Raw genomic sequence first — 13794 nt, 5'->3', positions numbered from 1 at the left:
AATAGCTTCACGCCTGCGCACTGCATCTTCCTAATTCGATTTCAGCGCGAAATTGAACCGTATGTCCACAGCATAAGGTGATAAAACGTATCCTTATCAATTGGAGGACAAAGGTGTCTGGATGCTAGATTCCAGGATAACAAAGAGATGGGTAAAAGAGGCTTCTTATTTCAAAGTAATTTCGCTATTAACTGATGTACCTAGTTACTCTGTTACATTTTGTAAATAATCATTAGATACCACCTACGTCATTGTTCTCTTTTTTGTGAAACTTTCATAATTCAATCGGTGTATAAAATTAACCATGTCTACAGGGAAGGAAACAACACAACTTACTGTAGAGAACTAGAAACCACGTGCTGTTTATGATCCTAATGAAAGACAAAATTAAATTAACTATCCACCCTACTCGGTCATTTAATAGTTAGTTGACCCAGTCCTTAGCAATAGTGTTCGATACAAAATCGCTATTAAGGAACAGTTTAAATACCTAATCATTAAATGTTTCTGAGTGCGGTAACTGTTAATTAAGTAAATAACAACAGTTCATAAGTAAATAAAATTATTCACAAATTTCGTTTAAGTTATTTACCGTCCGCGAAGCCTAACATAACTTGATTTCTTCCTAGCGATCTTCAAAATAATGAAGTCACAATTCCGAACAAGTAATACAGGCGACACATGTATGAAAGCCGGTTCAGAATATAATGAAATAACAGTAATATAATAAAACAGATTCCAAGGAGTCCCACAGCGAGATCGTATGAATAAGAAAATACACGAGTGAATTTATTACGAAAGAAAATATCGTATAAAAAGGAGCTATGAATCTTGTTTAGTCACAGAAAGTAGGTAATTGGAATGTTTCTTCAGTCATACAAAAAATTGTTTAGATTATTTAATTTGTTTCTGAATTAGTATAGTCTTTTTAAAACTTTCATTCGTTGATTTGGTTAAATATTTATTTACCATCCTTTATACCTACCTAATTCTTATTTAAGTAGGTATGTAAGTAGGTTTAAACTAAGCTAACTAAGGTAACTACCTACCTCGTAAAAAGTTTCTAAGTAGGTAAATTCATACAAAAACAGCTTTTTATGAGACCTAAGGGCAAACAAGCAGACGGTTCATTTGACGTTAAATTACACCCACAACATTAGGACAATTACAAGAAGCTACATTCTCGATCTTCATAATATTGTTTGGTAAAGTCCCAATAACCTATTTAATTACTTTTGTATATTTTCAAGAAAAACAAGAGAGGTAATAGGCGTTGGCGTTAATGGGTATATGCCGTAACAGGCGTTGCAATGTGGGGTCTTCGGAGCAAGTCTACTTAGAAGACTCGGTGCCCCTTACAGGGCTGGGTGGCCACCGTGGTGGTTTTAGTGAGGTAAAAATCGCACACTCCCTAGTCTTTTATTCCCAAAAACCTAAGCGCATTATAAAGGGGGACCTTCATAATGCGCCTAGGTTTTAGTAACAAAAAAAAACGGTTTTCCAACCCCATGTTACAAAAACTGATGAAAGTTAAATGGGAAGGAAGATCCGATACCTAATTAATTTTACAAGTAGGTACGAGTAGGTAATTAATATCGTTTCAATTTGTATCAACAAAACTTTGTACGTACCCGCTGTAAACATTTTCCACAATAATTTTCCGCAAGAACTTTCAGAGTTGAAGCTTTGTTTCTCAAGTATGCAGGAACAATATACAATGTAAATTCTATAGTAAGTTACTTAGGTAGTAGTAAGTAGTTGAGAAATTTGTGAGGAGTATCTAGGATACGTGTTATGGACATAGCCATCAGTTTAGGATAGGTACCTTATATACCTACTAATTAGTATGTAAGATAGATAGGTTGTGTCTACTAAACATCTAATATTACAAGTAGGTAACATAGTATAAGCTGGTAAACGAGCAGACGGATCATTTGATGGTAAGCAATCGCCGCCGTCCATGGACACCCGAAACAACAGAGACGTTACGCAAGTGCGTTGCCGGCCTTTTGAGGCAGAGGAATTTAAGGGTTGTTGTATCACTCCGGTCGAACCGGCCCATTCATGCTGAAGCATGGCTTTCCACACCTAAATGGCCTTTACCAATTATAATAATTACCCATCTTCAAAATGAATGATTTGAAATCCGACATTAACTATTGAATTTAATCCTTCCGACGCAGGTGTGCAGGTGAAACCCTGGCGGTATTAGCGCAGTGTCTGTAGACTCTAATGTCGTTATGAGTTGCAAATTGTTAATCCTATTTGACATGCTAAGCCTCACGTAGACACCCGTGCTAGATCGAGTAAGCGGATCATTCGTTTCAAGGGAAATCGGTTCAGTTATTTGCTCATGTTAGGTACCTAGAGTTGGTTAGGGCCAGTTTCATGAAAGTTAGATAAATCTTATTCTGGGAAAAACGTTATTTACTCTTGGACAGCTAAATTAATGTTTCATCATTTCACCGACGTTAGATAGGTACCTAAGTCTTATTCTAAGAATAACGCTGTTATTTAGCCAAAAGCATATTTCACCAACTAATTTTGAATTTTTAAAGTTTAATAAAAATAAAAAGTTTTATAAAAACATAAGTATTTAATTTCTGGCAGAACGTCGAAAATTCTATGTTCAACTACCTATCCCGGAGTCATTAATTTAAATAACCCTAAGTATTGGCAAAGTGATTATCTATACTTATAGTTATTTATTTACCTACATAAATGGACATTTAGGTGAATTCAATATGCAACAAATTAGGCATTTTATGTTATACAGACTTATAGTAGCAACAGCGACAGCTACCTAGTTACCTACTTAAATGCTACTTAGGGATTGATATAATTTCATATTATATACGCTCACCACAACACAACATTCATCACGTTTTATATGTCCTATTTATATTTACTATTGCGTTGATCAGGATGCCGTTTTCCCGGGGGCCGACCGGTACGAATAAGATGCAGCCAGTGCATCGATCGCGCACGACCTACTTGCAGGTCAAACAGAGGGGTCTGCCTGACCCTACCTCACTCCCACCGCCCATTCAGTTTAATCTGTATGCACTAGCAATCATGCGGGGAAATATATTTGCGTTTGTCCCCCTTTCTGCATGTTTGAAGGTCAGTGAGGGATCCGATTGCTAGTTAAAAAGTCAGATATCTATATTAAAACTGTTTATACCTATAGGTTCTACATTATGTACCTAATGAAAGATGTAACTCACCCAGTTATTTATAAATATTTCTTTCCTCTTGAGTTTGAAATGTTGAGTCTGAGATTTATGTTTTAATTATTTACATGTTTGATGTAACTGACACAATTATTAATGCCATTGTTATAAACCATAAATATACTTTGCTCTTAGAAGGTCTTAAGATACAATTGAATATTTTATGGTATAAATATCAAGACGGTGCAGTTACCTGAAGCCTTTTAAACCAGAAAATAACATTTGCTTTGCATTTCAAAATATGAAAATTTTCAGAGGTGTAAGAGGTAAAAGGGATAAAATTAAAACAAAATGTACATGTACTCATTTTATATTTCTTCAACCAGTACAAGCAGCATTGTTTTTATAATACATTAACATTTTCCCGTCATTTCAATACTGTTGTCTGAGAACTAAGCTTTTAGCGACATCTGCAGTCCATCAAGGTATACCAAGTCAGTGATTATATCTAAGGGCCAGCGAGTACGATGATTTTAGTCGCGCGTTAAACTTTTTGCAATACATTAATAGGTTTATAGAACATAAATGCGATATAATAAGGATTCTTTCATCGCAGTGCGCGCTAAATCTTAGATATGAGCGAAAAGACGTTTAATTTTTCTTTTATACAGATTTCAGAATGCAAGCGGATCTGATCCTTATAGGATTTAATACAAGTTTTCCTCTTACAAGGATCATACTAAACGGCTGGAGGAATTCTATTGCACGCATAAGGACTAGATCCGCGTGAGCTGAATTCTACATGAAAGTAAACGTTATTCCTTAGTATACCCAACACTATACAAACAAACATTATGGTGTTATTTATTTCACACAGGCGCCATCTCTGTACAGTTCAACTGTGACATTCAAGAGAATATTTAACAAAAACAGCTCTTCTTGCTACGAAATAAAGATAAATTTAAAATAGTCATGGATATTGGTTATTAGGTACTTACTGTTTTACAGCTCATGCCTCATGGCTGGCTTTGTTGTTTTGTCTCTCCATAGGTACATTAATTGATGAATTTATTAATGTTTTTATAATAAAAATATATCAAACAATATTTTTGTTTTATCGCACTTAAATAGAAAATCATTACAAGACCCTAGAGTATTAACATAAAAATAAAACATAGGTATTTTTAATTATGGAATTAAAAATACCTATGTTTTATTTTTATGTTTGATTGATTAACACTGATTTGTTAGAAAGATGATGGCATCTTTCTAACAAATCAGTGTTAATCAATCATTGTATTTTTATGATGAGGCAAGGACATTTAAAAGATAAATAATAAAATTAATTCTCCATCTAATAATCCATCTTAATATATTTTCAGGATCTTCTTTCAAACTCGGTTGCGCTAAAGTACAACACACTTGCGCAAACCTACATCATATTTGCGCAACGTACGACCTTTTTGCGCAAAGTATTTAGCACCAATACTTTTGATTGAGTAACACTGTTTTGAAATTGTATCTAAACTGTGTCATATAATTAATAAACCAAAGTCTTATTAGCCTTGAATCTATCATTGACTTCACATACCTACTGAAGCTAGGATATTTGTATACTTATTAATTCTATTCTTATTTCAAACCGTATATTCACAATAACATAACATTTCATATTTTTACACATCACTCTGTTAGTTTTATTCATACAATTGATTGATACAAAATCTATTTCAATTCTGCTATTTTATTTCATATTATTATAATAGTCTTTTTGTTATACCATATGCCTTGTACAACTTAAAATATAAAAATTGGGCGTTTTATTGGCAACAAAGTGTGATTATCTTACTAAAATGAGTGGTCCAGGTTTCCATAGTATATTGCACTTTTCAATGACATACACTTTAGTTTAAACCATTATCATTGGGTATTTATTCTAGGAAGATTTTTATGTAGCATAAGAAGACATTTTTATCACCAAGGTAGTTCGCTTAAGACCTCGGCAGTATTTCTTAATATTACGTTTAATTATATGCGTATTTCATAAGAGAATAAGGAAAAAAACATCATTAATAATACTTTAATCCTAGTTTTAATTGACTTCATATATTTATAGGATATACACTGCTATTATATCCACACAAAGTCTATTTTCGTTTGGAGCAGAGATTATGGACCTATGTATTAGATAGCACCTATATTATTGGCGGTATGTTACACTGAGTTGCCAATAAAAGAGCCCATTATAGTCACTGCGCACTGGGTTTCACTAAAGAGTTCATACACTGCATAACTTAAACCTTTTTGCTGTCACTGTGTAGTCTGAATGTACATTAGATGTTGAAAAAGAGTCTCGGTAATGTTTTTGAACACTTTTTATATGTTCTTCCCGGCATGAATCAAGGCCAAGATTTTGGTGGAGAGGGGGTAAGTTTGCGCATTGTGTATTATCACATTATTTTAAGAATATTGCTGTTATATAAGTACCCTATAAACTTATGTGACAGATAGTTTATATTAATTAAGTTCTTAATTATTTTTTATGGTACATAGCGGCTGTCCATTTAATGTGAAACAGGCCCCTTATCTTGTCTATAAGGATAAGAATTTGTGTTGAAAGTGGCATAACTTCCTTCATGAAATAGAACCCTTATACATATAACACTGTAAAGTGAAAAATTATTGTGAAAATACACAATGCGCTAACCTAATCCCGTCCTCAAATAAAAGTTATTTAGACAGGCCTCCCAAAATCGACGACCTCGCCAGGATCATCTCAGTCGTAGGTTGGTAGTGGTGGATTGTCCTTCGAAGTGGTCATCTAAGGCGGAGTACATTTTTCTATTGTGCTCTGTCTGTGAATAGAAGCTCTATGAGCCACATTTGCTTCACCATACCAACCAAAAATAGATTTTATTGCAGTATAAATAAATTTTATTATTGATAAGTACATGTAGTTTACAAAAAGGCTAACTGCGATAAAATGTTTATTTAATAGCATATCTAGAATATGTCAAATTGTGCGTAGTTTAATTCAGAGGCGCATCACACGTGTAACCTATATAAGACATATCAATAAATAATAAATATATCTGATAAATAAACTCGTATTAGTACATAAAACATAAACAAACATAACATAAGTTGCATCAAACTTTCTTTAATGGTAGTAGACACTACACAGGTTACATTGTGTGATACACCTAAATGAAATTAATATAACCCACTATTAATTTAAGCCACACAACTGAATTCATTAAAATGGATGTCAATTAGTACTAACAAGTGAGGTTGTCACAGTGATATTGGGTCAGCCAAAATATTTATTAAATTGAGATTCTTATTATTACCATCACTGAAATTATGATTGAAGTGCTTTGTTGATATGATTACATTAAAAGGTTTTCTTTACATTTCATTCGATAAAAACAATTGTAAGTAACTTTTTGTAAACAAAATATCGCAGTAGCGGGATTATAAAATATACAGTATTGTATGAGAGTTTACTTCAACAGCTGATGTACGAGCGCCCGCAGGAGTATGTTCTTGGGGTGCGGCACGCGGCCCGCGGCTAGTAGCGGTGTCTGCTCGGATACATGCTGGGGTTCTGCACGCTGCTCGACTGCTGCACCGGGTAGCCTTGCGTTATGCTGCCCGGCTTCGCCGTCTACACAAACCACACGATTAACCCAACGCCCCTAACAACCCTTTTGACCACCATTCTTTAAGGCCAATCGTTTCCATATCGCTTCAAAATTTGAAATCGAAAATAAACAAGCTCGTCAAGAAGATGCTTTGAAAGATACAAAATTATGAGAATAGCATGCAAACAAAAGCGTTAATTTTGTGTACAATTTCGAATAATTTTGAATAATCGGCGACGTCATCTCGTGCCGAGGGCAGTCAAAAGGCTGGAATAAAAACACACACACATTTATGTCTGAATTAATTTCTGGGGCATAATTACAGTTTTTTTTAATTTTTATTTGAATGTATTTATGCTTTATCAGACTTTTCAAAGAGTTTTGTGTTAAAACTGTAGCTTCACGCTCTTTAAGTTTTTGAGGAGAGCAGTTGAACACCCATTGGGTTTAAAAATCACAATTATGCCCTAGTACTGTAAGGGCATCTTGAAAAGGACAACACAACAGCTCGTTGTCCTAAGTGATATTGCTTCTGAGGTGAGCGACTAGCACTAAATTATAACAACAAAACTAAATCAATTATTTTACAGAAACATTGTGATGATAAACCCAGTAAATATAATGTATTTTTAACAAAGTCACTATATGCCTAATCTGTTCACCTCATAAGGACAACGAGCGTAAAGATAAATAAAAAATTCTTACAAAGTTTGCGAGTAGGAAAGCCGCTACGGTCTATTTGGCTCTGATATATCCAGTAGCATTAAAATTATATTCAACTTGTAACAAAATGTTAAGGTATGCACACATTGAGCTGGGTCGCAGTGGGGGACTTCTTTTCAAGGGCAAAAAACGTCCAAATTACAGGGTTTTTAACGATTATTTCCAGCCATTATTGTATGTTGGTGATGCATGACTCCAGCTAAGCAATTCTGTAACTGTCAATTCCAACTTTCGAAGTGAACTTGATCGCATTCTCGCCCGTCATTGGTGTAGATCATTACGGACCGCGATCGAGTTTATGTCGATTATTCGTAGTGAAAGTTACAGAGTAGTCTAGCAGATAGAAGAGATTTCGGCAATGAAAACTTCAGTAATCAGGGTATTCTCCCATTATCGCCATTGGCGCCATTTGACGCAGAATCTTGTCATACAGACATTGGTGACTCTTTATACCCTTTAAAGGCCCCCATTGCGGCCCAGCGTAAATAATAAAATCCTATTCATTAGCTAGTGGCAATCTAGTTAGTTATCAAGCTGTTCGTTTAACGTTATTTAGTGATTGAAATGTTTTGTAGTTCAGAACAATTTCAGATGTTGGAAACACTTGGGATGTTTATTCATTGATCAAATATTTTAATGGCAAAGCTCACATGACAATAAGCAATGGTTAAATATAATACATATTAACATAGGATGAGGTATTTCCCGGCTGTAGGATGAATGATTGAGCCAAATTCTTCCCGTTGTGGAGTTTTTGGTACCTAGGGATCGAACCTCGGCTATCACAAGTCCAGCAGCTGTAACTTAGCTAAACATTACATTAGTAACATTTGGAAAAACATGTATAAGGTTGCACAGTTCTTATATTCAAGGGGTTTGGATTGAACAAACCACTAACTCAATTACTCAAACCAACGTTGAAATCATGCATGAAATTCTGAAATGGTTTGCAGTAAGACAATTTCAACTTTGGCATTTAAATATCACAGTTTCATAATGAAAAGAAGCAAAAAATAAATGGACAGTTGACAATCTACTAACTAAAAACCATATCGAAAACTATAACTAGCAAGATGCAAATAAAACGTAGCAAACGTAGGTAGTTAGTGGAATAATAAGCTTAGTACATACAGTTATGACAATGACATAGAATTATAAAATAGTTTTACTAAAGAGAACTGTAAGCTTAGTACAAGTTTGTTTTACGTATAACTAGATAGAAACGAGACAGCGTTCGGCGCTCTGATTGGTTTGCACCGGCCAATCAAAGCGACGAACGCGCTCTTGTTTCGTTTTCGTTCAAAATAAAACAAATTCATACTAAGGGTACTGTCCTCTACTATAATAAATAAATATAACCAAGCTCTACGTTAGACAGAGAATAGGAAAGGAAGTATAAAACAAATAAAATAAGAAAAAAAAACACAATACCTGCGCAAAATAATTAATTAATTGGTTTTAAACGCAATAAAAGGCGGGTTTAAATACATCCTTTTATAGGATACGGGTCTATTTATACGTAAATTGTTGATATTTGTACCTGCATGTTATTGTGTTGCGGCGGTGGGTGTATGGAGAGGTGACGTGACACTGGTGGCTGGGCATACGCCACCCCACTACTCACGGACGGATGGTGCGCCTCGCTCAGACCAATCAGCACTTGTGGCTGACGACAATGGAACGGGTTTTATCAAACAATGCTTTTGAAACTAATCTTTTGTTAATTGTAATAATAATTAGTTCCTAATTTTAGCTAAAGAGTAACACATAACAAACATGAATGTAAGATGAATGGCAGATTTTACTCTTTGGAAGACATTTCTTTAGACCTCATTTTGATTGTAGTGTAAGAAATAGTAATGATGACTGGACTGATGTCATCCTCATAACTAATTAGCTGGAAGACGTCCACTGCTGAACAATGGTCTCGCTACCTGAATCTACTGGCTCCCTGCAGCTCTAGTGATATCATTGCTCCATCTAGTGGGAGACTGACAGAGTGAACAGGGCTGTTTTAGTCTACTGAGTAGAATTACTATCAATGTCCCCTCATTAACATATATTTCTAACCGAACCTAACACTCGTATACATAAGACTTCCACGCCATGTATCTCCCACGTACCTGAGCCTCTTTCTTCTGCTCCTGATGCTGTTGTCCGTCTCTATTCTTCAGCATATCCAGGTACAGTTGTGGGGGCTGCGGCGCCGGCGGGTACATCAGGGTGTGGTGGGGCGTGTGCGGCGTGTGGGGGGTGTGGGGGGTGTGAGCGTGGTGCGCGTACAGTAACGGAGGGGGACGCTCCCCCACTACGCCCACTACGCCAGACGTCGGCATCGCGTAGTACGCGTTCGACGATACGGATGAACCACCCACGTTTGATGCGTACTGAGATGGTTCTGTAAAAATTTCGTCATCAATAAATGTTGTATAGGTAACACTTCTGGTTTATCGCTGTGGTGTCTTCTGAAAATACAACTTGTTTATCAATATAGGATATTAAATATAAAGAAATAATAAATTTCCAGTTAACAAGGAATTAACACACAGATGACAAACACAACACAAGTAAAAGTTAGCAAACGACTCACAAAATAAATTACATGCAAATGTTAGTCAAACTCAGGGAATGAATTAGGGGGAGGAAAGAAAACAAACTGCAAGTTAAGATTTATATACCTGATAACCCAATAATGAGTTTGACTTTAAAGTTTGTTTGTTAGTTTGTTAGTAAAATGGTTATGGGAAATGAAGTCGGTTAAAAAAGAGCAAATTAAAAGTAGGTACGCTTAGAGAGTACGGAAGAATAGCGTGTGAATGAGAAGCGACAGACATACAGTGACACCTAGTAAATTAACTCACTGTTCCATAGTACGGCTCGAGCCATCTGACGGCCCATGCGGCCATCTTCTACCTCTGTAAAAGATTTACTCATATAAACACATATTTAGGCAGTGACTAGCAGGTTAACGCCCGAATACTGAAATGCTACTCAATTTAAACTTGTACTTAAATATCGTGCTATCTCTGTCATTTTATAAAGAATTGATAGCGACAGAACTAGTCTTGAGAGTGTCTTAAAATTGAGTACCATTTGAGTATTTGGACATAACCTATCTGTTATTAAATTTTCAACTTAAACGCTTTGGAATAAAGTCGGAAATCCAATAAATTTACAGATTGGAGTAGGTTGACCTGTTGGCTACTGTACAATATAATTTGATGACAACTTGATGAAACTTTATCAATGGTTTTAAGTTCAATTTATCACCATAATATTATACGAATTTGTTGTTAAGATAAATTAAACCTTTTTAACTGTGGATATAAACAATTTAAATAAGTTTCAACTTTGTACTTAGGGTGCAAATTCGCTTGGCATTTTACGTTAAGAAATATTTTAATGTCTTACTATGATCGGAGTACACTTGTTGGTGCTTCATATGGGGCTGATGCAGACGATGCGTGTAGAGCGCGTACGTCGGCGAGGGGCTACGAGGTCTCTTCACGCCTGACTGTATGGGGCCTCGCACAATAGTCTGCTGTTGTGGGAACAACATGTGGTTTGAATGCTTATGCTTGAACAAAGGAGAATAAACACGATAATACAAACAAGTGCAACTAGTGAGTTGGTTACGTGAAGATGATCTGATGAGCTAGCTGTGATGATATGGAATGTTATTAAACTATGTAATAGTGGTTCACTAAAAACATTAGTAGAAATTTTACAAAAAACATGCCATTGCATTAAAAGTGCCAACAACCTTGTTGCTATTAATATTTATTTACACTTTAGTGCTTGTTTTCTTTAAGTGTTCTTTTCAAAAAGTCAGTTAAATTACCCGTCTAGCATTACCATCATACAATTAGTAAAAAAAAATGTGCAAAACCAAATCAATGTTGTACATACAAAAGTGATTGTTATTCCAAGATAGTAAAAGCAAAGTCTGTGATGGTGATGTAGAAATGCTTTTAAATAAATTACTTATACCTTGGTCATCATATGGGAGGTTAGAGGAGGTGGTCTGCCTTGTGGCGGTGGCTCCGCCTGCCCAGTAGAAGTAGACAGCGGGAACATTGGTATCTGAATGTTGCCCATCGGCTGCATCTTCATGGATTGCATCTCGCTGGAAAAGTCACTGTTTTGTTTTTTTCGCCTATCATTAGTTTGTCTACAGAGTGGCAGTGGTTAGTAAATTTTTGTTAGTAAGTTGTTAGTTGATCCTTGGGACCTGTTGTTAGGTACAGGCTCCATTCTGACTAATGAATATTTCCCTTTAAAATTGATTACTCAATGTTTGAACATAACAAGAAATTTATAGACAATTATTATATTTTATTCATTGTTCAACTTTAAAATGCCAATTGTCCACCTCTTTCCACTCACTACACACTACAAATACTGGCTACTAACAAAAACGAAATAAAAAATAATATAGAATTTGTAATTAGAACAAAACATTTCCCATACTCACTTAGTTTCCTTCTGTTGTTGTCTCTTTCTAATTTCATCTTCATTCAATACTTTCTTGAGTTGCATGAACAACTGTTGTTTCTCTTTCTCAAGCTGTTTGAGTTTCTGTTCCAACTGTTCAATTTGTTCTTTTGTTTCCTCTGAAAACAAAAAAAAAAACAAATGTGGTAAATTTTATTTGAAAAACAAAAATTATATTTAATTCAGTAAATAGGTTTCAAAACAGGATTTTTATATATATAAATATTTAAAAAGTTATATAGTGATTAGGTTACTTTTCCCGTTTAACTGTACTCTAAGAAGAAACAAACCATGTTCTTATATTGTTATTATGAGGTCAAATATGATTCATTTGAGTTTTGGTCTCAGGATTGTAGTTATTTATGTGCTTACTGAGTATTACATGAATGTTGGTAAATAAGTGTTGAGGGTAAATCTTTCATTAACTCTGCACATAATAATTTGTCATGCATACAACACTTAAAGGGTTAATGGAATTATATGTTTGCTCGTTTGCTACCTATTCCATAAAAAATAAAAATGGTTAAGGTTTAAATTACCAATAATACAGACAGATTTAGGATATTTTTAACCAACTTCAAAAAAGGAGGAATTAGGAAGTTGGTGCCTCAAGTCTTAAACAAAACAATTTATCATGCATGGTCTTGGTCCCAGTCCCAGACGTAACGAGTGGCGGGGATATGGAAATATGTGTCACAAATACGTGACTCAGGAGGTTATGTGGGTTAAACTTGTTTTATTTTTATTATATAGAGTTGTTTTACCAAGTGTCATGACATCTTGTCTCTCTCTTGCTTCTCTTTCCTTCCGAAGTCTCTCCTCTTCTACTTCTGCTTCATATTCTGAAAACATTTAAGTGTCTGTATTAGATTGTAGATCTGTGAAACAACTAAAAAGTAATTGTTTACAATTGTGATAAGATTTAAAATGTAAACATGTAATTACAATAAATTTGTTATTTCCTATAGGATTCAACTAGGTATCTTATGAATGCAAGTGTGTAATGAATAACTTCAATAAGTTTTTAAATATGTTTAAATGTATGTTATAAGTAAGTTTCAAAGTGTAATATTTTGTAGACTTTTACATAGAAGTCATAAATAATGTAAAAATACATCAATAACATGATATTCTCATAGGACAAAACAGTTTATTGATTGCTGATAATGTGTCATCAAAATTATCACCTTCCTTTTTCCTTTGTCTTTCTCGTATTATATAGCGCTTTAATGCGCTCCACATCTTTTGATCGGCTTCATTTTGCTCCTCCACCGAAGGTGTAGTTACAGCAGGCATTTTGATTGAATTCAACACCAATGCGAAACAAACATGGAATAGCACTACGTGTTACAACGTTTCTCTCCTATTTATTACTTTTAGGTAGCATATTATTGCGAGAAATAATCTAAGCACAGTATTTCTAAGCTTTAATATATTAAAATTAGTATTTTCCTAAAATATTGATGGATTTTACGTATGTAAAGACAACCTCAGACAGCAGAGCAGACATTTACAAATATTTACATTGTCTGTGGTCCTTTTTTAAAATTATATCGTCTATGGTAATTTTATACGATTTTATTGATCTAACATAGATCATAATATTTTCATGTTTAATGAATCTATTAGTTGACAGCTTAAATATGTTACCAAGCGTTTGCTAAATAATTATAGTATCGTATTTGTTCTATGTCTTGTCAAATTTCTTGAAAATTAATCTGAAAATATTTATGAACGAATTATTTAGTGTCAATGCCTTG

At 34.6% G+C, this 13794-nt stretch overlaps 1 protein-coding gene across 6 annotated transcripts; it reads right to left on the bottom strand.

Annotated features, from left to right (window-relative positions):
* Positions 1-3529: 3529 nt before the first annotated feature.
* On the bottom strand, positions 3530-13562 carry LOC118282266 (putative uncharacterized protein DDB_G0291608). 6 transcript variants are annotated; one of them, XM_050701145.1, is made up of 11 exons: positions 13222-13562; positions 12799-12876; positions 12015-12153; positions 11531-11678; positions 10952-11117; positions 10402-10455; positions 9664-9938; positions 9081-9206; positions 7523-7562; positions 6681-6840; positions 3530-6028 (listed from the first exon to the last, which is right to left on the bottom strand). In XM_050701145.1, exons 1-11 carry the CDS (start codon positions 13328-13330, stop codon positions 5995-5997), a joined length of 1329 nt encoding a protein of 442 aa, XP_050557102.1. In that variant the 5' UTR covers positions 13331-13562; the 3' UTR covers positions 3530-5994. The 6 variants fall into 6 exon arrangements, 3 of the variants coding, with proteins under 3 accessions (XP_050557102.1, XP_035459148.1, XP_050557101.1); XR_004784280.2 differs by lacking the exon at positions 7523-7562 and having other exon boundaries at positions 10952-11081; positions 11531-11666; XR_004784277.2 differs by lacking the exon at positions 7523-7562 and having other exon boundaries at positions 13222-13561.
* Between the last annotated feature and the right edge of the window lie 232 nt (positions 13563-13794).

Source organism: Spodoptera frugiperda, chromosome 20 (assembly GCF_023101765.2).
Source record: "Spodoptera frugiperda isolate SF20-4 chromosome 20, AGI-APGP_CSIRO_Sfru_2.0, whole genome shotgun sequence".
In the NCBI taxonomy this organism is placed as follows: domain Eukaryota; kingdom Metazoa; phylum Arthropoda; class Insecta; order Lepidoptera; family Noctuidae; genus Spodoptera; species Spodoptera frugiperda.
This window is presented reverse-complemented; position numbering and strand designations above follow the sequence as displayed.